Raw genomic sequence first — 24,884 nt, 5'->3', positions numbered from 1 at the left:
CTGGGATCCTCTGTCAGACACAATATTCTCAGGAATGCCGTGTAAACGAACCACATTCTGAAGGAACACAGGAACCAGATCGGAAGAGGAAGGCAGCTTAGGCAAAGGCACCAAATGGACCATTTTTGAAAAGCGATCACATACCACCCAGATGACAGACATACCCTGAGACACCGGGAGATCAGAAATGAAATCCATGGAAATATGTGTCCAAGGCCTCTTCGGGACAGGCAAGGGCAAGAGCAACCCGCTGGCACGGGAACAGCAAGGCTTAGCTCGAGCACAAGTCCCACAGGACTGCACAAATGACCGTACATCCCGTGACAAGGAAGGCCACCAAAATGACCTAGCCACCAGATCTCTGGTGCCAAAAATTCCCGGATGACCTGCCAACACCGAGGAATGAACCTCGGAAATGACGCTGCTGGTCCACTTATCAGGAACAAACAGTCTGTCAGGTGGACAAGAGTCAGGTCTACCAGCTTGAAATCTCTGCAACACACGTCGCAAATCAGGAGAAATGGCTGACAAAATAACTCCTTCTTTAAGAATACCAACAGGTTCTGTGACTCCAGGAGAGTCAGGCACAAAGCTCCTTGAAAGAGCATCAGCTTTCACATTCTTTGAACCTGGTAAATACGAGACCACAAAGTCAAAACGGGAGAAAAACAATGACCAGCGGGCCTGTCTAGGATTCAAGCGTTTAGCAGACTCGAGATACATCAAATTTTTGTGATCAGTCAAGACCACCACACGATGCTTAGCACCCTCGAGCCAATGACGCCACTCCTCAAATGCCCACTTCATGGCCAGTAATTCCCGATTGCCCACATCATAATTCCGCTCAGCAGGCGAAAAGTTCCTAGAGAAGAAAGCACATGGTCTCATTACAGAGCAACCAGGGCCTCTCTGTGACAAAACGGCCCCTGCCCCAATCTCAGAAGCATCCACCTCGACCTGAAAGGGAAGTGAGACATCAGGCTGGCACAAAACAGGCGCCGAAGTAAACCGGCGCTTCAACTCCTGGAACGCCTCCACGGCTGCAGGAGCCCAGTTAGCAACATCAGAACCTTTCTTGGTCATATCCGTCAAAGGTTTAACAACGCTAGAAAAATTAGCGATAAAACGACGGTAGAAGTTAGCAAAACCCAAGAACTTCTGAAGACTCTTAACTGACGTGGGTTGAGTCCACTCATGAATAGCTCGGACCTTGACTGGGTCCATCTCCACAGCAGAAGGGGAAAAAATAAACCCCAAAAAGGGAACTTTCTGTACTCCAAAGAGACACTTTGAGCCTTTAACAAACAAGGCATTCTCACGCAAAACCTGAAACACCATCCTGACCTGCTCCACATGTGAGTCCCAATCTTCAGAGAAAACCAGAATATCATCCATATAAACAATCATAAATTTATCCAGATACTTCCGGAAAATATCATGCATAAAGGACTGAAATACTGAGGGAGCATTAGAAAGCCCAAAAGGCATCACCAAGTACTCAAAATGACCTTCGGGCGTATTAAATGCAGTCTTCCATTCATCACCTTGCTTAATGCGCACAAGGTTGTATGCACCACGAAGATCTATCTTGGTGAACCACTTGGCACCCTTAATCCGGGCAAACAAGTCCGACAAGAGAGGCAAAGGATACTGAAATTTTACAGTGATTTTATTCAGTAGCCGATAGTCAATACAAGGTCTCAAAGATCCGTCCTTCTTAGCTATAAAAAAGAATCCCGCACCAAGAGGGGAAGAGGATGGACGGATATGCCCCTTCTCCAGAGACTCCTTGATATATGAACGCATTGCGGCATGCTCAGGTACTGACAGATTAAATAATCTTCCCTTAGGAAATTTACTACCTGGAATCAAATCTATGGCGCAGTCACAGTCCCTATGAGGAGGCAGAGCACTGGATCTGGACTCACTGAATACATCCTGATAATCAGACAAATACTCAGGAACTTCCGAAGGAGTAGAGGAAGCAATAGACACCGGCGGGGAATCAGCATGAATTCCCTGACAGCCCCAACTTGACACAGACATAGCCTTCCAATCCAGGACTGGATTGTGGGTCTGTAACCATGGCAGACCCAAAACGACCAAATCATGCATTTTATGCAGAACAAGAAAACGAATCACCTCCCGATGTTCAGGAGTCATGCACATGGTCACCTGCGTCCAAAACTGCGGTTTATTTTCCGCCAATGGCGTAGCATCAATACCTCTAAGAGGAATAGGATTTACTAACGGTTCAAGAACAAAACCACAGCGCTTGGCAAATGACAGATCCATAAGACTCAGGGCAGCACCTGAATCCACAAACGCCATAACAGGGTAAGAAGACAATGAGCAAATTAAAGTCACAGACAAAATAAATTTAGGTTGCAAATTACCAATGGCGACAGGACTAACAACCCTTGTTAGGCGTTTAGAGCATGCTGATATAACATGTGTAGAATCACCACAGTAAAAACACAACCCATTCTGACGTCTATGATTTTTCCGTTCATTTCTAGTCTGAATTCTATCACATTGCATTAAATCAGGTGTTTGTTCAGACAACACCACCAGAGGATTAGCGGTTTTGCGCTCCCGCAAACGCCGGTCAATTTGAATAGCAAGCGCCATAGAATCATTCAGACTTGTAGGAATGGGGAAACCCACCATCACATTCTTAATGGCTTCAGAAAGGCCATTTCTGAAATTTGCGGCCAGAGCACACTCATTCCACTGAGTAAGCACGGACCATTTCCGAAATTTTTGGCAATACACTTCAGCTTCATCCTGACCCTGAGAAATTGCCAGCAAGGCTTTTTCTGCCTGAATTTCAAGATTGGGTTCCTCGTAAAGCAATCCGAGCGCCAGAAAAAACGCATCAATATTCGCCAATGCCGGATCTCCTGGCGCTAGCGAGAAAGCCCAATCCTGAGGGTCGCCCCGTAAAAAAGAAATAACAATTTTAACTTGCTGAGCAAAATCTCCAGATGAACGGGGTCTCAGAGAAAGAAACAATTTACAATTATTCTTGAAATTCCTAAACTTAAATCGATCTCCAGAAAACAATTCCGGAATAGGTATTTTAGGTTCAGACATAGGACTACTGGTAACAAAATCTTGTATACCCTGCACACGAGCTGCCAGCTGGTCAACACTTGTAATCAAGGTCTGCACATTCATGTCTGCCGCAAGCACACGCCACTCAAAGGTAAAGGGGAGGAAGAGAAGGAAGGAAAAAAAAACAAAACCTCAGAATTTCCTTTCTTATTATCCCACTTCTGCAATGCTTTAAACATTCAATATTGGCCTGGCATACTGTTATGACCCCAATGGCAGAGGGTCTCAGGAATAATGCTAAGTCAGTAAATACAGAAAACCAGCTCATAGGGCAGTGGTAACTGGGCTGACCATATAACTAATCCTAGCACCACAAATACCAGCAGCCGGGGAACGTTCCTACATTGATCCTAGACGTCTCGCGCCAGCCGGAGAGCTAACTACCCCTAGAAGGGAAAAGAAAGACCTTTCTTGCCTCCAGAGGAAATATCCCCAAAAAGTTGGATAGAAGCCCCCCACAGATAATAACGGTGAGGTAAGAGGAAAAGACAAACATAAGAATGAGCTAGGAATTTAGCAAAGAGAGGCCCACTAGCTAATAGCAGAATATAGAAAGATAACTTATATGGTCAGCAAAAAATCCTATCAAAAATATCCACACTGGAAATTCAAGAACCCCCGAACCGTCTAACGGCCCGGGGGGAGAACACCAGCCCCCTAGAGCTTCCAGCAAGGTCAGGAATCACATTTAGTACAAGCTGGACAAAAATGAAAGCAAACAAATAACCCAAAAAACAAAGAAGCAAGACTTAGCTTAATTTAGCATGAACCAGGACCAGCAAACAGGAGCAAACAGAATGTGTCTGATAACACCGATGCCAGGCACTGGACTAAGGTTCCAGGAGGTTTATATAGCAACACCCCTGAAGTAACGACCCAGCTGGGTGCAAACAGAGAGAAGGAAATCCCAGAGTCATATCACTAGTAACCACTAGAGGGAGCCAAAAAAGTCTAATTCACAACAGGTGAGATACTCGCGTAGGGGTCTAACCCATATAGTAGCCAGGGAAAGACCTGCAACTCAATTTGCAGTGAACTAAACAATATTTCTTTACAATGGCAATCCAAATAATTTAACGTTTCATTCTAGTGACTGGACCTTCATCAGAAACATCATGATATCATGATAGCGGAAACAGTAAAAATACATATACTCGGTTTATGTGATGATTCCTATATAGACAGTATTTTTCCAGCAGTTTGTTATACATCCGGAGAAGAGAGGCAAAAATTCATACATAAGTGGAAACAATCCTTAGTAATTTTTTTTAGAAAATTGCAGAACAAGGACCTAACAGAGGTTTAGACTGGAATTCCATAGTCTCTCACAAGGCGGCAGCCTTCCCGAAGGAAAGAGAGCAGACAATGACCTATGGTAGTGAGTAGTGAAAGAGCGGCCAGTAAGGGAGATGTGCAGGAGCGTAAATCCAGGCTGCCAATGTCTAAGCTTATACTCTAGGCTGCTGTTGTATTAGCTGCTGCAATATGCAGTGCTGTGCAGTCCGATAATTACCTGATTGACATGTGGTGTCCCGAAATAATCTGCAAAACGCGGCGCAGTAAGAAATGCGACCTCCGTCGCTGTCCTTCATATAAGTATAACTTGTTTGATTTAGATATGGATGTGCAGAGGTTCTATCGGAATCTGCAGTTACGGGCACACTTCTCTAAAAACTGAAAATACTCCTGCACCCATGACTAGTACCCATACTAATTTTAAAGATCTAGATCTCAAGATCCAGCAAGCACTTAGGATAATCCCCCATTGAAACATTTACCTCCCTTCTAGAAATGGACAGCATAGAATTGGATGAAATATTTATCTGAGTATAATTCATGTTACGGCAAACTTATCTACTAACGAGAAAACAGTTATTAAAATATTGTCTAGTGACAAAAGCCTGACATATATATGAATGATTATGTGTCTGGAATTATAGTTCACCATACATCAAGACTACAATAAAAGAATCAAACCAGCAGACAAGGGGCATGCTATAGTGATTATGGACTGTAAAGATTACATGAAAGAGATCCACCACCAACTTAGTAATGAATAAGTCTATAAGATCCTAACACACAACCCCACACCTTCCATCGTCACAAAAATGAAATCTGTAAATCTGTGCTTGGATACCACTTACATCTTGACACCATGGATCATAAAGTCACTTTGTACCTTACCAAATAGAACTCTAGTACACCTGTGTTTTACATTCTCCCAAGATACACAAGAGACTCGATAAACCACCTGGTAGACCCATTGTGTCTTCAACAGATTCAATTCTGTCTCCCCTGGCAATACCCTTAGATTGGATTCTTATTCTTTTGGTCAAAAGTACCCATTCTTTTCTATTTGACACCAACAAATTTCTCAATCTTATAATAACACTGGGCCCCATACCGTCCACCACCTTACTAGTAATGTTGGATGTTAATAGCCTGTACACATCCTTCACACATAAAAAAGGACTATAGAAAGGTTTCTGACTGAGGCACATTTTGACGATAATGCTAGAAGGTTTTGCATTGATCTACTAGGAAAATGTCTTTATATTTCAATATACTTATTATCTCCAAATACAAGGAACAGCCATTGGGCCTAATGTAGCCCCCCTTATGCAATCACCTACATGTCATTCTTTGCGGAAGATGTCATAGACACCAACACACTCTTTGACATTTTCATCTGTGTCGAAGATATATTGATGACATTTTCTGCATATGAGACAGACCTCTTGAAACAGAACTTCAACATATATATCAACGATATCTGGTTGGAGTTACAGTTCGCCATTAGTGATGAGCGAGTAGCATTGTTGCTCGGGTCTCCCCGAGAATTCTCGGGTGATCTACGAGTAGTTGGATGAGCTCGGAGATTTAGTTTTCATCGCCTCAGCTGCATGATTTACGGCTTCTGGACAGCCTGAAAACATGTGGGAATTCCCTAGCAAACAGGCATTCATCCTCACATGTATTCAGCCTGTCTAGCAGCCGCAAACCATGCAGCTGAGGCAAAGAAAACTAATTCTCCAAGCACATCCAAACACTCGGAGATCACCAGAGCGTGCTCGGGGAGACCAAAGCAACGAGTATACTCGCTCATCACTATTCACTATACTTCATGACTACAATAAAACCAGCTTTTTGGACACTATGGTTTCAGGGGGTAAGGAGGACAATAGTAATTTGATGATAGACTTGTTTACTAAACAAACTACCTGTAATAGTTATTACACTTTTTTATTACTACCACATAGCCACCAAAAAATCCATCCGATCCTCTCAATTCTGGAGAGTTTAGAGGATTGTATCCCAACAACAGGTTAGAGAGACCAGACTCAGTGAGATTACCCAACAAAAATCCTCACAGCAGGACAAAATGCATGGTCTGACAACAAACTTACAAAGCTAAGAGGGTGACCTTTGTTCACAAGTACCATGCGTACTCCTATTGGGTACTTAAGATTATTAGGAAGCACTGACCTATTCTTCAGAATAGCTATCCTAATGTAGAGGAGTTCTAAGAACCTTTCCTCGCTTGCTTCAGATGCCCTCCGAACCTTCGAGACAAACTAGTCAGGGCAGATGTAGGCTCAATATCAACCGATCCGATCCAGTCCTTCCTCTGTACACAGAAAGAGGGCATATTTCCCGTTTTAAATTTCATCTAGTGAAAAATGGCAATTGCATCTTCCACCCGCATACTGCGATACATGCGTATCGCAACACAAGACAAAAATTAGATGCAAAAAGGTACATCTACCGCGCCCCTTTCACTTTCAATGTATTGGTCAGAGCATTGCCTAAATAAAATTCCAGGTTCTATCTAGAGCAAATACCATCTCCCAGGAGGGGCCAGGACAGGATTAAACAACTTAAAAGATGGGAAGACTAATGGATCTACACACTGCAGACCCTTGAACCAAAAGGTCTCAACAGAGACTATGACACGGCCGTTTTTCTCAAAGTTACAGATTATACTAGTATTGTGCTATTTTCTCCCCATAATTTGTTTATCCTCGTAATATGTTCATCTTGAACTTATCCCTGATGACTCTAAATTATTCTATATGTTTTACTAGCTGGCCATATTTTATCAGGGGAACACTTATTGTCATGCAAGGTAACCTGTCCTTTACTAATTCTTGTTTTTCCTTTTCATAGAATCATAGAATGTTAGCGTTGGAAGAGACCTCCAGGGTCATCATTTCCAACCCCCTGCTCAATGCAGGATTCACTAAACCATCTCAGACAGATCTCTGTCCAGCCTCTGTCTGAGGACTTCCATTGAAGGAGAACTCACCACCTCTCGTGGCAGCCTGTTCCACTCATTGATCACCCTCACTGTCAAAAAGTTTTTTCTAATATCTAATCTGTATCTTCTCCCTTTCAGCTTCATTCCATTGCTTCTCATGTTTCATGTGCAAATGAGAATAATGACAGCCCTTCAGATATTTGTAAACAGCTATTAAGTCTCCTCCTAGCCTTCTTTTTTGCAAGCTAAACATTCCCTGATCTTTTAGCTGACCCTCGTAAGTAGTGTTGAGCATTCCGATACCGCAAGCATCGGGTATCGGCCGATACTTGCGGTATCGGAATTCCGATACCGAGATCCGATACTTTTGTGGTATTGGGAATCGGTATCAGAACCATATTAATGTGTAAAATAAAGAATTAAAATAAAAAATATTGATATACTCACCTCTCCGACGCAGCCTGGACCTTACCGCTGTGAACCGGCAGCCTTCTTTGCTTAAAATGAGCGCGTTTAGGGCCTTCCATGACGTCATGGCTTCTGATTGGTCGCATGCCGCTCATGTGACCGCCACGCGACCAATCACAAGCCGCGACGTCATCCCTCAGGTCCTAAATTCCCTTCTAGGAATTTAGGACCTGAGGGATGACGTCACGGCTTCTGATTAGTCGCGTGGCGGTCACATGAGCGGCACGCGACCAATCAGAAGCCGTGACGTCATGGAAGGCCCTAAACGCGCTCATTTTAAGCAAAGAAGGCTGCCGGTTCACAGCGGTAAGGTCCAGGCTGCGTCGGAGAGGTGAGTATATCAATATTTTTTATTTTAATTCTTTATTTTACACATTCATATGGATCCCAGGGCCTGAAGGAGAGTTTCCTCTCCTTCAGACCCTGGGAACCATCAGGGATACCTTCCAATACTTGAGTCCCATTGACTTGTATTGGTATCGGGTATCGGTATCGACGAGATCCGATACTTTGCCGGTATCGGCCGATACTTTCCGATAACGATACTTTCAAGTATCGGACGGTATCGCTCAACACTACTCGTAAGACATACTTTGCAGTCCGCTCACCATCCTGGTAACTTTTCTTTGAACTTGCTCCAGATTGTTGATGTCTTATTTAAAACGTGGTTCCCAGAACTGGACACAGTATTTCAGATGAGGTCTGACCAAGGAGGAGTAGAGGGGGATAGTGACTTCACGTGATCTAGACTCTATGCTTCTCTTAATACATCCTAGAACTGGGTTTGCCTTTTTTGCTGCATCACACTGTTGACTTGCGTAGTCTGATCTATTAGTATACCCAAGTATTTTTCACACATGCTGTTGCTTAGTTCTATTCCTCCCATTCTGTAGATGTAATTTTCATTTTTCTTGCCCAGATGTAGAATCTTGCATTTTTCCCTGTTAAATATCATTCTATTAGTCGCTGCCCATTGTTCAAGCTTATCTAGATCCTTCTGAATCCTTTCTCTGTCTTCTCTAGTGTTAGCTATCCCTCCTAGCTTTCTATAGTCTGGAAATTGGATTAGTTTAGCTTCAGTTCTGCTCTTTCATACGGGCAGACTACCGCCTTATTACAGACTATGGAATTCCAATTTAGGCCTCTGTTATATCCTTTTTCGGTAATTTTCTAAGAAAATGACTGCGGATTGTTTCTACTTATGTATCAATTTTTGTGTCTCTTCTCTGGATATATTAGAGACTGCAGGAAAAATACTGTCTATATAGGAAACCAAGCATTTGTATTTTTACCATATCCGCTATCATTATATTTTTCTGTTGACAAAACTATGCATCTAATATATAAAGTTGAGTGTATGTATGCATGCCTGTGTGTATGTATCGAGCCACGCCCGCTCCGCAGGCACAGGCTCCGTCATATCTAGAATGGAGTTGTTCCTGTGAGGCATGACGTCAAGGGAAAGGGAGGAGTCTCATGGACAGAGATGTGAGGGGGGGAAATGAGAGAAGTGCGGTGCTGCTGCAGTATGAGGCTGTGTATACAAAAGAGTGAGGTGCTGCAGGTGGAGGCTGTGTATAAGGCCACATTCACACGTTTAGTATTTGGACAGTATGTTACCTCAGTATTTATAAGCCAAAACCACGAGTGGGAGAAAAATACAGAAGTGGTGACGTGTTTCTAATAAACTTTTCCTCTGATTGGAAGCTAAAACTTAGCGTAAAACAAATACTGAGGTAAAAATACTGACCCAATAACGTGTGAACGACGTCTAATACAGGAGGAGATGACACACAGATATATACTATATACAGGAGGAGATGACACACAGGTATATACTATATACAGGGGAGATGACACACAGGTATATACTATATACAGGAGATAACATACAGATATATACAGGTCCTTCTCAAAAAATTAGCATATAGTGTTAAATTTCATTATTTACCATAATGTAATGATTACAATTAAACTTTCATATATTATAGATTCATTATCCACCAACTGAAATTTGTCAGGTCTTTTATTGTTTTAATACTGATGATTTTGGCCTACAACTCCTGATAACCCAAAAAACCTGTCTCAATAAATTAGCATATCAAGAAAAGGTTCTCTAAATGACCTATTACCCTAATCTTCTGAATCAACTAATTAACTCTAAACACATGCAAAAGATACCTGAGGCTTTTAAAAACTCCCTGCCTGGTTCATTACTCAAAACCCCCATCATGGGTAAGACTAGCGACCTGACAGATGTCAAGAAGGCCATCACTGACACCCTCAAGCAAGAGGGTAAGACCCAGAAAGAAATTTCTCAACAAATAGGCTGTTCCCAGAGTGCTGTATCAAGGCACCTCAATGGTAAGTCAGTTGGAAGGAAACAATGTGGCAGAAAACGCTGTACAACGAGAAGAGGTGACCGGACCCTGAGGAAGATTGTGGAGAAGGACCGATTCCAGACCTTGGGGAACCTGAGGAAGCAGTGGACTGAGTCTGGTGTGGAAACATCCAGAGCCACCGTGCACAGGCGTGTGCAGGAAATGGGCTACAGGTGCCGCATTCCCCAGGTAAAGCCACTTTTGAACCATAAACAGCGGCAGAAGCGCCTGACCTGGGCTACAGAGAAGCAGCACTGGACTGTTGCTAAGTGGTCCCAAGTACTTTTTTCTGATGAAAGCAAATTTTGCATGTCATTCGGAAATCAAGGTGCCAGAGTCTGGAGGAAGACTGGGGAGAAGGAAATGCCAAAATGCCTGAAGTCCAGTGTCAAGTACCCAGTCAGTGATGGTGTGGGGTGCCATGTCAGCTGCTGGTGTTGGTCCACTGTGTTTCATCAAGGGCAGGGTCAATGCAGCTAGCTATCAGGAGATTTTGGAGCACTTCATGCTTCCTGGCACCTGCTCACAGTGCCAAAACCACTGGTAAATGGTTTACTGACCATGGTATTACTGTGCTCAATTGGCCTGCCAACTCTCCTGACCTGAACCCCATAGAGAATCTGTGGGATATTGTGATGAGAAAGTTGAGAGACGCAAGACCCAACACTCTGGATGAGCTTAAGGCCGCTATTGAAGCATCCTGGGCCTCCATAACATCTCAGCAGTGTCACAGGCTGATTGCCTCCATGCCACGCCGCATTGAAGCAGTCATTTCTGCCAAAGGATTCCCGACCAAGTATTGAGTGCATAACTGAACATTATTATTTGATGGTTTTTTTGTTTGTTATTAAAAAACACTTTTATTTGATTGGACGGTTGAAATATGCTAATTTATTGAGACAGGTTTTTTGGGTTATCAGGAGTTGTAGGCCAAAATCATCAGTATTAAAACAATAAAAGACCTGACAAATTTCAGTTGGTGGATAATGAATCTATAATATATGAAAGTTTAATTGTAATCATTACATTATGGTAAATAATGAAATTTAACACTATATGCTAATTTTTTGAGAAGGACCTGTACTATATACAGGAGTAGATGACTTACAGGTATATACTCTATACAGGAGGAGATGACATACAGGTATATACTATATATATAGGAGATGACACAGGTATATACTATATACAGGAGGAGATGACACACAGGTATATACTACATACAGGAGGAGATGACACACAGGTATATACTATATACAGGAGGAGATGACATACAGGTATATACTATATACAGGAGGATATGACATACAGGTATATACTATATACAGGGGAGATGACATACAGGTATATACTATATACAGGGGAGATGACATACAGGTATATACTATATACAGGGGAGATGACACACAGATATATACTATATACAGGAGGAGATGACATACAGGTATATACTATATACAGGAGGAGATGACATACAGGCATATACTATGTACAGGAGGAGATGACACAGGTATATACTATATATTGGGGGAGATGATATACAGGTATATGCTATATACAGGAGGAGATGACATACAGGCATTTACTATGTACAGGTAAGATGACATACAGGTATATACTATATACAGGGGAGAGGTGTGAGGTGAAAATGAGAGGTGTGAGTGCAAAATGAGAGGAGTGAGGGGAAAGTAGTGGAGTGACAGGTGTGAGGTAATAATGACAAATGTTGAGAGGGAAAATGAGAGAAGTGAGGTGCTATAACTAACCACAGTTAGTTACTATGCCCGGGCAACGCCGGGCTCTTCAGCTAGTATATTTATATACTGTACATGATTGGGATTGCCATTAAAAAGATTTTTTTTCATTCACTGTAAATTGATTGGCGAGTCTTTCCCTTGCAGGTAGAGGACGGTCACTACATACTATATTGAGACACAACAGGCATCAGTTGCATTATTATCCTTCCAAAAATAAAGATTTTCAATTAAAATTAAATTCTCCTTTACATGAATTTTTATATCCATTTATAACTTTTTTTGTGTAGTACTTACGTAGTTTTGGTAGGCAGCCTTTTCCTTTGAGAGCTCCGTCAGGATATATGTTGAAAATGGCCATAAAACAAGCACCATCTTCCTTTTCCAGTTGCGAGAGAGCGATGGCCGATGTCCCTGGGTCTTTGGTTTCGAGAACTGACAGACGATTTTCATACGGTTTGGAAATCTTAATCCCGAACTTTTTACTATTTGTTACCAAAGTCTCATAAGAGTTTCCTTTTCTCTTTTGCCAGGTGACTTGTACGACATCCATAGAAGATGGGATCTCAAATGTTAGATAAACGATGCCTTCATCGCTTGTTTTAAAGTTTATTTGGGGCTCACTTCCTAAAATAACAAATTATGGGCAGAGTTATGGAAATGACAACTACAAAATACATACACAATATATCCAAAAGTATGATGCAACCCATTATGAAACAATGATGTTCGTGTAGAGTTGGGTACTTCTCCAGCTGTACTGCCCCAATCTTCTGAGAAGATTTTGGAGAAATGACAACCTCCCCAGCTCACTGTTCACGAAGCTTCCTCAGGGGTTACACAGTTCGTGCTGTTCATGATGCCAAAACACAGGTTAAAAAACTTAAATTATATGTACTATACAGCTTCCACTCATCTCTGAAAGCTTGCCACTATATTTTGAAGTGTATTTGTGGGAATTTTTAGCCAGAGAGATCACGACATATTATGACAATCCAGTCCAACTCTTCACCCAACTTCTTCAGGAGTAACCGGGCTATGCCTATATATTGCAGCAAAGCATTTTGAGGGCTGTAAATGAAGTTTTGTTTGATCTAGTGTCTTTATTTTCCATTTTGAGGGCTGTAAATGAAGTTTTGTTTCATCTAACGTCTTCATTTTCTTTTCATTAAATAATAGGGCTGTAAACTACGGCCATATCATTATGTTAAAAACCACTTGATCAAACTAAACGATGTTGAAATGACATGCTATACAATAAATATAGTGGTAAAGATGAGGCAACCATTATTTATTAAAGCTTCACTTTTGTTTGCATAGCATACAATGCGTGAATCTATATGATCAAATCAAATTCATGACAAATTTTCTGAAAAATTTGGTTAGCCAGAATCCATATTTTCCACATTTGATTTGCACATCATTCAGATGTTATTTTGCATCTTTAAAGCCAGGGAAGGGGTTTAAAAAAAATCAAAGATTATGCTCGCCTGTCATAGGCCTGCCCCTCAGCTGTCCTGCCGCCCCAGCTTCTTAGCATGTCCTCCGCTCCCTTGGGAACGGTCTTCACTCTCCAGTCCAGATCTTCGAAGCATTGAGTAAACCTAATGTGGTCACGTGGGGAACAATACAAGTCGTTGAGGTGCTTCATGCCCCATGTGACCCAACGCAAGTCATTGAAGTCCTTCATGCCCCAAGTGACTATGTGAAGTCTTGTTAGTGCCTGGAGAACCGGACTGAAGATTGATGAGTGAAGAATGATCCCATTTAGGATGAAAGGTACCCTCCATTTATTATGCTTTAGAGTCTGGAGAAACATTTTAGTGTGGGGCCTGACTAGACTTGGACTGAATTTTATTTGGACAAAATTTGATTTTACATCCAATTAGCGCATATCTGCCCAAATTAATTTCTGGACATTCACACATCCCACAGTCTATTAATAGTCAGTAATAAAAATTTTAAGTTTTATTATCGAACACAAGGAAGTTATTATTTCTCTTACCATACGCTATTGGCTACACTGGGTAGCGGTACGAAAGGATGGAAATCCTGGTTAACTAATGGAGGCAGAACCTGTCCGTCACCTGACCATATATGCCCTCCCTATGTGGTTATATATACAATATAGCTGGTACTACTACTGATACATGGTAAAAGGACAAAAGCGCTGCTCGTATTGTTTAGTGAATTGTGACTGACACGTCTACATCTTTGGTGGTCTAGGACAATTAAAGAGTTATTGTCTGATTTGGCTGTATGAGAAGACTCTGACTGGGGTCTAAGGCTACGTTCCCACAATCATCAAGTAGCAGAGCTTTGGGCACAGCTTATCTTCGCTGCGTACAAAGCCCTGCATTCTAATCACGCATGTACAGTGGGTACGGAAAGTATTCAGACTGCTTTACATTTTTCACTCTTTGTTTCATTGCAGCCATTTTGTAAATTCAAAAAAGTTCATTTTTTTCTTATTAATGTACTCTGCACCCCATCTTGACTGAAAAAAACTGAAATGTAGACATTTTTGCATATTTATTAAAAAAAGAAAAACTTAAATATCACATGGTCATAAGTATTCTGACCATGTGCTCAGACACTCATATGTCACTCACATGCTGTCCATTTTCTTGTGATCCTCCTTGAGATGGTTCTACTCCTTCATTGGAGTCCAGCTGTGTTTAATTAAACTGATAGGACTTGATTTGGAAAGGCGCACACCTCTACATAAGACCTCACAGCTCACAGTGCATGTCAGACCAAATGAGGATCATGAGGGCAAAGGAACTGGCCAATGAGCTCAGAGACAGAATTGTGGCAAGGCACAGATCTGGCCAAGATTACAACAGAATTTCTGCAGTACTTAAGGTTCCTAGGAGCACAGTGGCCTCCATAATACTTAAATGGAAGAAGTTTGGGACCACCAGAAGTCTTCCTAGACCTGGCCATCCAGCCAAAGTGAGCAATCGTTAGAGAAGAGCCTTGTTGAGAGAGGTAAAGAAGAACCCCAAGATCACTGTGGCTGAGCTCCAGAGATGCAGTAGGGAGATGGGAGAAAGTACCACAAAGTCACCTATCCCTGCAGCCCTCCACCAGTTGGGCCTTTATGGCAGAGTGGCATGACGGAAGCCTCTCCTCAGTGCAAGACATATGAAAGCCCGCATAGAGTTTGCTAAAAAACACATGAAGAGCTCCCAGACTATGAGAAATAAGATTTTCTGGTCTGAGGAGACAAAGATAGACCTTTTTGGTGATAATTCTAAGTGATATGTGTGGAGAAAACTAGGCACTGTTCATCACCTGCCCAATACAATCCCAACAGTGAAACATGGTGGTGGCAGCATCATGCTACGGGGGTGTTTTTCAGCTGCAGGGACAGGATGGCATTGAAGGAAACATGAATGCGGCCAAGAACAGAGATATCCTGGATGAAAACCTCTTCCAGAGTGTTCTGGACCTCAGACTTGGCTGAAGGTTCACCATCCAACAAGACAATGACCCTAAGCACACAGCTAAAATAACAATGATCGGCTTCAGAACAACTCTGTGACCATTCTTGACTGGCCCAGCCAGAGCCCTGACCTAAACCCAACTGAGCATCTCTGGAGAGACCTGAAAATGGCGTCCACCAACGTTCACCATCCAACCTGACTGAACTGGAGAGGATCTGCAAGGAAGAATGGCCGAGGATCCCCAAATCCAATGGTGAAAAACTTGTTGCATCATTCCTTAGAAGACTTATGGCTGTACTAGCTCAAAAGGTGCTTCTACTCAATACTGAGCAAAGGGTCTGAAGACTTATGACCATGTGAGATTTCAGTTTTTCTTTTTTAATAAATTTACAAAAATGTCTATGTGGCACTCCAGGAGTTCGGGTACCACAGTAGTGCTGCCTTCCTCTCGGGGAGGATAGTGCTATGTCTGGAGACAAGTGAGATTTCCTTTGGTAGGTTTACACACACACACACCACCTTCCAATTCCAGGCCAGGAGGGGGAGCTCAAAACCCTGTTTTAGGGCAGCTTCCCTGAATAAAAATCCTGGTTGGGAGGCGGAGAGAGCTCAGTCTGGAGTAGGAGTCTGTGTGCGAGGACAGACAGGAGTGGAGCACAGAGGAAAGTGAGAGCTCCAGGAGGCCACGAGCAGGCCTCTGAAGAGTTACAGCACAAGAATCCGGGTACCAGGAGCCCGAGGCTTTTGTGGATTATAAAACACAGAGCAGAACCGGAGCGTATTGTTCTACAAATGCCTTGCCCATAATTACCTGTGGCACAGCAGCACCTAGGAGCCTGGAGTCACCGAGAACAGACCCCAGTTCACACGGCCCGAGCTGCCTGCCATACAGGTACCTGTCCTAGGACAGCAGAACAATTAAAGACCTTGTTGAGACACTTATAGTGGCAGCAGGGACTTAGAGATAGAAAGCGCAGAGTGGTAGGCTCCCACCTGGCTTACCCAGGGGAACTTGCTTGTCTCTGGACTGCCCGGACTTCTCTGCCTGCCCTGTGGTCTGGTGCTCTGGACTGTGGATGCTGAAGTCTTCAGTAAAGGTAAAGAGACTGCAACCTTGTGTCCTCGTTCTTCTCTGCGCCTCTCACCATACCACCATCTACACACTGGGAAGCCCTGGGGACATACTTCACCTGTGGGAAGGTATACCATCGAGCTGCCATAACATCACCGCAGCGGACCCCTTAAAGCAGCGCTGGTCCCCACTAACCGAATACCACAGGTGGCGTCACAAACATAAACTTTATCCCTTTAAAGACGTTTCCCTTTTACACAAACGTCCCAGGGCCACGGACCGGGTCGCCACCGTGACATCCCACTGTGAACCGCAGGACCCGGTACCGAGTAACCCCCTAGCTCGTGGAGCGACTCATCTACATTTCTGTTTTTTTTCAGTAAAGATGGGGTGCAGAATGTACATTAATGAGAAGAAAATGAACTTTTTTGAATTAACCAAATGGCTGTAATAAAACAAAGAGTGAAACATTTAAAGGGGTCTGAATACTTTCCGTACCCACTGTATGTCCCCCATCCCGGTATATATGTCCCCATTTTGTTATATATGTCCCTTATAAGGGTCTCCTCCTAGTATATACTGTATATCCCCCATCCTGGTTTGTATATGCTCCACCTTGGTATATGTCCGCCATTCTGCCTCTGTTCCTTAGGCTATGTGCACACGTAGGAAAAGTGGTGCAGAATTTTCTGCACAAAATCTGCATCTCCTGGCAGAATCTGAAGCCACGGATTTGCCGCGGTTTTTATATGGATTTTGTGCGGATTTGCAGTGGATTTTGTGCGGATTTTCTGCAGTTTTTGCCATTGCGGATTTCTATCATGGAGGGGTGCAGAAATGCTGCAGATCCACACAAAAGAAGTGACATAAATCTGCAGCAATTCCGCACTGATTTTTCTGCACCATGTGCACAACTTTTTTTTTTTTACATTGATTTACATGGTACTGTAAATCACAGTGCGGATCTGCAGCGTTTCTGCGCGGAAAAAAACGCTGCGGATCCGCAGCAAATCTGCATCGTGTGCACATAGCCTTAATGGTATGTGCACACGCTGCAGATTTGTGTGCAGATTTCTTCCTTTTTTTAACCCCTGCAGAATTCTATTATGGAATGGGTGCAGAAACGCTGCAGATCTGCACAAAGAATTGACATGGTCCTTTTTTGAATCTGCTGCGTTTTCCGCCCAGATTTTTCCTCACCATTAGCACAGCATTGTTTTTTTTTTGCCAATTGATTCACATTGTATTGTAAATCACTTGTAGATCTGCAGCGTTTCTGCGCGGGAAAAAAAGCTGCAGATCTGCAGGAAATCCGCACCGTGTGCACATAGACTTATGCATAGAAAAAGATAAACCATTATACTCACTCCCCCACCATGTGATGTCCTCTTCTGAAGCCGGCAGTTGACTTCACAGTGTAAATGAAGGGGGAGCTCCTGATGTCATTGCTATGAGCCCCCCGTCACGTGTATGCTGATCTCAGCTGTTGGCCGGCAGTGAGTATCGTGGCGCATGGACCCGATGTGTCTTTGTGCCTCAATACACTGCAGCTGAATGTACGTCCGAGGATGCACATCCAGTTGAAGATTGATCAATCTCTATAGCATTCATTGCTGTCCAAAAATGCTAGGAAAACGCAGGTGAAAAAAATGTATTAAAAAAAGTGTGAAAAACACGTGTTTTTGTTGCTGCATTTTTCAAGCCAAGAGATGCGGAAATGTGCGCTCCTAGCCTTACGATCCAGAGAAGTAAATGGGAGGAGGGGGTGATATCTGCGTCTCTGAAGGTCTAGGGCAGTGAAGGGGTTAACACTGATTTTATGCAAATGTCAAAAGTTTTCTTAAAGAAGCATGCACAGTTTTACATTGTGAGAACGTGAGTGACGGAGAGAAAAAGAGTTAAAAACCTGATGTGAAGAGGCTCTTCTTCAGGACCCAGCTAGGACTGGACTTACCCAGGATTATACGGCAGAACACGAGGAGCCCGATAACAATGATTCTTGTGAGCACTGACATGAGGGACAGACTCGCCTGCATTTCTGAGTCTCAGTTTGGCGGGAAATTCACTGTAGTTTCACTTTTATTTTAAAGGGCCAGTCCCAGTAAAACAATCACAGCCGCAGCAAGAAATCTGCTGTTTGCATTGTTCAAGGTTGTATATACACAGTGCACGTAGTGGAAAAACGCTGTTGCTTTTTAATGCGTTTTTACTTTGTTGTTGTTTATGGGTGAAAAAAAGCTGCAAAAACGCTGAAATAAATGACGTGCTGGAGATATAAAAACAACCGCTGTAGTTCTCAAATTTGGTCATGAAAAAAAAAAACGTGTGCAGAAGATTTCTAAAATCTTGCAGCTTTTGCTGGTACAGCAAAAAAAAAAAAAACCTTTGAAATTGCATGAAAAAAAGCATTAAAAAAAAAAAGTTGCATGTCATGTGAACATAGCCTTAGGCTTCAGTTGAGTAGAAATTATCACAGCTTTATTCAAAACCAGAAGTAAGCAAAGGATCATTGTGATAAACCTGCAGGAAAAACGAGGCAGAAGTGAGCGCCCTGTACTGAATAGAGGGACAGGTGAGGCTTGATGGGTTGTTCGCAGTAGCTGCCAGGGATGCTGTTGCACCGGGCCCTGCGCTCTGAGGGGCCCACCCGGAGCTACACTACTTTTAATTTTAACAGCGTGTGCAGGGCACCAATACAGTTAAACTCTGTGGCAGAGCAGGGAAACACGATCTTCCTTCACTGCCATGCGGACACTAGGGGACCCGTGAGACGAGAGGAAGCCTGGTGCCCCCTGCCCATCATCACAAGTTCAACTCTATTGGCATCCTGGCTGTTGATAGAGTTGAAAGCAATAATGAGTGCATCAGCTGACACTGACCCTTCCAACATTCCCCCTCTATGTCTGACGTCTCAGCACAGCGGGCGCGATGACGTCAATACATGGCACCCGCTGTGCTGAGATGTGCGGGCTCTCCTCAGAGCGCTCGTTGCAGAGACAGGAGCATCGGGGGAACGAAGAAGAGAGGTGAGTATTGTATTTTTTATGGGGAGCGCATATATGGAGGACTATGGGGAGTGTATTATACTGTAAGGAGGCCTATGGGGAGTGTATTATAATATATGGAGGACTATGGGGAGTGCATTATGCTATATGACATACTATGGGGAGTTCATTATACTATATTGAGGACTATGGAGATTGCATTATACTATATGTAGGACTATGGGGAGTGCATTATACTGTATGGAGAAATATGAGGTGCATTATACTGCATGAAGGACTATGAGAGTGCATTATACTATATGGATGACTATTGGGAATGCATTATGCTGTAAGGAGGTCTATGGCAAGTTCATTATACTGCATGGAGGACTATGGAGTGCATTATACTGTATAGAGGACTATGGGGAGTGCATTATGCTATATGGCGGACTAAGGGGAGTTCATTATACTATATGAGGACTATGGGGAGTGCATTATACTGTAAGGAGGCCTATGGAGAGTGTATTATACCGTAAGGGGGCCTAAGGGCAGTTCATTTTACTGTACAGAGGACTATGGAGTGCATTATACTATATGGAGGACTATGGGGAGTGCATTATACTGTAAGGAGGCCTATGGGGAGTGTATAATAATATATGGAGGACTATGGGGAGTGCATTATGCTATATGACATACTATGGGGAGTTCATTATACTATATTGAGGACTATGGAGATTGCATTATACTATATGTAGGACTATGGGGAGTGCATTATACTGTATGGAGAAATATGAGGTGCATTATACTGCATGAAGGACTATGAGAGTGCATTATACTATATGGATGACTATGGGGAATGCATTATGCTGTAAGGAGGTCTATGGCAAGTTCATTATACTGCATGGAGGACTATGGAGTGCATTATACTGTATAGAGGACTATGGGGAGTGCATTATGCTATATGGCGGACTAAGGGGAGTTCATTATACTATATGAGGACTATGGGGAGTGCATTATACTGTAAGGAGGCCTATGGAGAGTGTATTATACCGTAAGGGGGCCTAAGGGCAGTTCATTTTACTGTACAGAGGACTATGGAGTGCATTATACTATATGGATGACTATGGGGAGTGCATTATACTATATGGAGGACTATGGAGGGTGCTAATTATACTATATGAGGACTATTGGGAGTGCATTATACCGTAAGGAGGCCTATGGGAGTGCACTACACTGTAAGTGGGCCTAAGGGCAGTTCCTTTTACTGTACAGAGGACTATGGAGTACATTACATTATATGGAGGACTATGGGGAGTGCATAACACTATATGTTGGACAATTGGGAGTACATTATAGGTTATGGAGAACAATGGAAGTGTATTATACCATATGGAGGACTATAAGGGGTGCATTATACTATATGAAGATTTATGGGGGTGCATTATACTATATGAATGACTATGTGGAATGCATTATACTGTATAGACAGCTATGGATGATGCATTATATTATATGGAGGACTATGGTGTGCACATTATACTATATGGTCGACTATGGGGAGTGCAATATTCCTTATGGAGGCCTATGGGGTGCATTATACTGAATCGGAGAATCCTGATAGTGCGCGCTGTGAGGATTCAGAAGTATGAATTTACGAAGCTGTATTGACATTTTACAAGACATGCTCAGCACATGTAATGTGATTATTTAGCGGTATTATAAACTGAACCTACAGTAGGGCACTTACTTGATTTATAGAACACAAGGTATAATTTACCTACAATGACTTGTAGCAGCTTAGAATACTCGGGGGACTGTTAAGGTGGATGGTAAACCACAAATGCCTTTCTCATCATATAAAAGACAGCATGTTACTGTATGTATATTATTACAAGAACGTGCTCATTTCTATTGCTTTTCAGCTCCCATACTTACCGGTGTAGTGATGCGCTTTGGGTGAGAGTCATAATCATCGTACAAAAATTCGCAATTGTCCAGAGTATGTGTTTAATACTACATAAAATATTCCCTCCTCACAGTGTTGTGCATATTTTGCTCTTTTGTAAGGATTAATAGAGGCTCAGATACACTGTTACATATGTTTCACTGACTTCTTTATTAACTTCTTTCAAGGTGGAATACCAAAAGAAGGGGCATAATGTAAATAAGCTCAGCCATAAATATCCATAGAAACCCAAAAAGAAATGGACATAGAGCAATAAATGATAAAATGTCACAATTTTATTGTCAAATATTAAGAACAACACATATGAAAATGTATAAGGCCGCCGTCACACATGCGTGTTTTACGGACGTAAGAGCGCAGAAACTACATGCGTAAAACTCGCATTACATACGGCACAATGATTCTCAATGGGTCTAGTCCTATCAGCCGTATATTACGGATCCGTAATATACGGCGTTCTACGGGCGCAGAAAATCGCAGCATGCTGCGTTTGTCAGCGTATCGCGCAAAAAATACGCCAATGCAAGTCTATGGGAGAGCGTATAATACGGAATGCTTACGGACCATGCGTGTGCCTTGCGAGAAATACGCAACTTACTGGCAGATGTCCTGAAATGTCCAAAGGCCTCAATCAGGCAGGTGAGACATGCTAATTAGCTGAAAAAGCCAGACAGTGAACCCGGAAGTCTGCTGCACGCCTCCACGGAGTGATATTCAGCATGGCAAACATTGTCAACGCGGACATGCTGATCATTTTGGTACAAGAGAGGCCTGTCATCTGGGACCAAAGAGACCCAAATTATGCCAACAGGGCACAAAAAGATGCAGCATGGAGGAGCGTGTGTGTGGCCCTCTTCCCACATTATGACCAGCAGCCACGTGCGGCACAGCGACAGATAAGTACCGTATATACTCGAGTATAAGCCGAGATTTTCAGCCCAAATTTTTGGGCTGAAAGTGCCCCCTCGGCTTATACTCGAGTCACGGTCGGCGGTGGGGTCGGCGGGTGAGGGGGAGAGGGCGCTGATGCATACTTACCTAGTCCCGGCGTTCCTGTCGCTCCCCCTGCCCGTCCCACGGTCTCCGGGTGCAGCAGCCTCTTCCCCTGAGCGGTCACGTGGGACCGCTCATTAGAGAAATGAATAGGCTGCTCCACCTCCCATAGGGGCGGAGCCGCCTATTCATTTCTCTAATGAAGCGGTGCCGGTGACCGCTGATAGAGGAAGAGGCTGCGGCACCGAAGACCAGCTGTCCGGGGAAGGAGCGGGACGCCGGGAGCAGGTAAGTATCGCATATTCACCTGTCCGCGTTCCACACGCCGGGCGCTGTCTCCATCTTCCCGGCGTCTCTCTCTCCGCACTGACTGCAGGCAGAGGGCGCGATGACGCATATAGTGTGCGCGCCGCCCTCTGCCTGATCAGTCAGTGCGGAGAGACGCCGGGAAGATGGCGCCGAGGAGCTGCAAGCAAGACAGGTGAGTATGTGTTTTATTATTTTTATTGCAGCAGCAGCACAGCTATGGGGCAATAATGGACGGTGCAGAGCACTATATGGCACAGCTATGGGGCAGTAATGGTGCAGAGCACTGTATGGCACAGCTATGGGGCAACGGTGCAGAGCACTATATGGCACAGCTATGGGGCAGTAATGGTGCAGAGCACTATATGGCACAGCTATGGGGGCAATAATGGTGCAGAGCACTATATGGCACAGCTATGGGGCAATAATGGATGGTGCAGAGCATTGTATGGCACAGCTATGGGGCAATAATGGTGCAGAGCACTATATGGCACAGCTATGGGGCAATAATAAACGGTGCAGAGCACTATATGGCACAGCTATGAGGCAATAATGGTGCAGAGCACTATATGGCACAGCTATGGGGCAATAATGGTGCAGAGCACTATATGGCACAGCTATGGGGCAATAATGGTGCAGAGCACTGTATGGCACAGCTATGGGGCAATAATGGTGCAGAGCACTGTATGGCACAGCTATGGGGCAGTAATGGTGCAGAGCACTGTATGGCACAGCTATGGGGCAATAATGGTGCAGAGCACTGTATGGCACAGCTATGGGGCAATAATGATGCAGAGCACTGTATGGCACAGCTATGGGGCAATAATGGTGCAGAGCACTGTATGGCACAGCTATGGGGCAATAATGGACGGTGCAGAGCACTATATGGCACAGCTATGGGGCAATAATGGTGCAGAGCACTATATGGCACAGCTATGGGGCAATAATGGTGCAGAGCACTGTATGACACAGCTATGGGGCAATAATGAACGGTGCAGAGCACTATATGGCTCAGCTATGGGGCAATAATGAACAGTATGGAGCATCTATTTTTATTTTTGAAATTCACCGGTAGCTGCTGCATTTTCCACCCTAGGCTTATACTCGAGTCAATAAGTTTTCCCAGTTTTTTGTGGCAAAATTAGGGGGGTCGGCTTATACTCGGGTCGGCTTATACTCGAGTATATACGGTAAGTACACCCATGTTTGAAATGTAATGTTCTTGTGAATTATCAGGCGCTTACTACTTTGAATTTCTCATCAAGAATTTATTAACTATTCATGAAGGAACTAGAAAGCCCACCAGTAGATACATGGTGTTGTACATGATAAACGGATTTCATTAATGTTTGGAATAGGTGCCCCTTACTAACAGTGTTTCCCATTATTTGTCCTTTCTGTGATAGAGGTTAGTGGACTCTGTCCTTGTGGCCTTGCTTGCTAACTGTGTGTGTTTTTTAAATTTAATATTAAATGTGCTCCCCAAAGGCCTATTTGGATGCTACACTTAAATCTGTGTAGTCATTTACACCTTTTGTGAGCACTCTGCTTAATGGGCTAATCAATGTGTTTATTTTTTGTTGTTTCAGTGGGTGATGTTACAACAAGGTGGCGGAGTATCCGCGATCAGTATAGGAGGGAGAGGCAGCAGCGGGAGAGAAGTGGAGCCGGGGCACCTCCCAAAAAAAAGAAATATATATATTTTGACCGCCTAAACTTTCTGAATCCCAGCATGGACCTCAGGCCGTAAGTTAAAACATCAATAACTTTTTCTAATTTATATTTTTGAGCAAATTTTCCCTTTGAAATTTGGAACATAAAACATTGTTCTTTTTCAGAACTCAGTCTAACCTCACTGACAGGGAGACAGGGTCTGACTCGGAACTGGTCATTGACCCAGTTGGGGAAGGTGAAGAGGTGGCTGGTCCATCTGCTGCTCCCTCAGGCTCCATCCCTCCTGGATCCTCCTCATCTGGCCTGGCAGCTCCATCTGCATCCGAAACACACCAAGAGGCCCCACAGTTTGCCTCTTCCGCCGCAGCATCGTCAGCAGCACCACCACCTAGCCAGGATGACCCTGGAAATAGCAGCAGCCCAACTGTTGCCCTGGATCCCTCCCCACAGGCTGCAGTCAGA

The 24,884-nt window shown here is 43.5% G+C and overlaps 1 protein-coding gene across 6 annotated transcripts in view; it reads right to left on the bottom strand.

Annotated features, from left to right (window-relative positions):
- Window positions 1–18,550, bottom strand: part of LOC143815020 (uncharacterized) — an 87,245-nt gene extending 68,695 nt beyond the window's left edge. For 5 of the 6 annotated variants that reach the window (XM_077293805.1, XM_077293802.1, XM_077293806.1 and 2 more), the window contains exons 1-2: window positions 18,454–18,550; window positions 12,276–12,605 (exon numbers count right to left, since the gene is read on the bottom strand). In XM_077293805.1, the coding sequence (XP_077149920.1) occupies window positions 12,276–12,605; window positions 18,454–18,535 (412 nt within the window). In that variant the 5' untranslated portion in view covers window positions 18,536–18,550. Of the gene's footprint in view, window positions 1–12,275; window positions 12,606–17,866; window positions 18,055–18,453 lie in introns of those variants that run through there. The other variant, XM_077293808.1, reaches the window with a different exon arrangement.
- Between the last annotated feature and the right edge of the window lie 6,334 nt (window positions 18,551–24,884).

This window comes from Ranitomeya variabilis, chromosome 3 (assembly GCF_051348905.1).
Source record: "Ranitomeya variabilis isolate aRanVar5 chromosome 3, aRanVar5.hap1, whole genome shotgun sequence".
Classification (NCBI taxonomy): Eukaryota; Metazoa; Chordata; class Amphibia; order Anura; family Dendrobatidae; genus Ranitomeya; species Ranitomeya variabilis.
The sequence above is the reverse complement of the archived record's forward strand: the minus strand, read 5'-3'. Positions and strand labels throughout refer to the sequence as shown.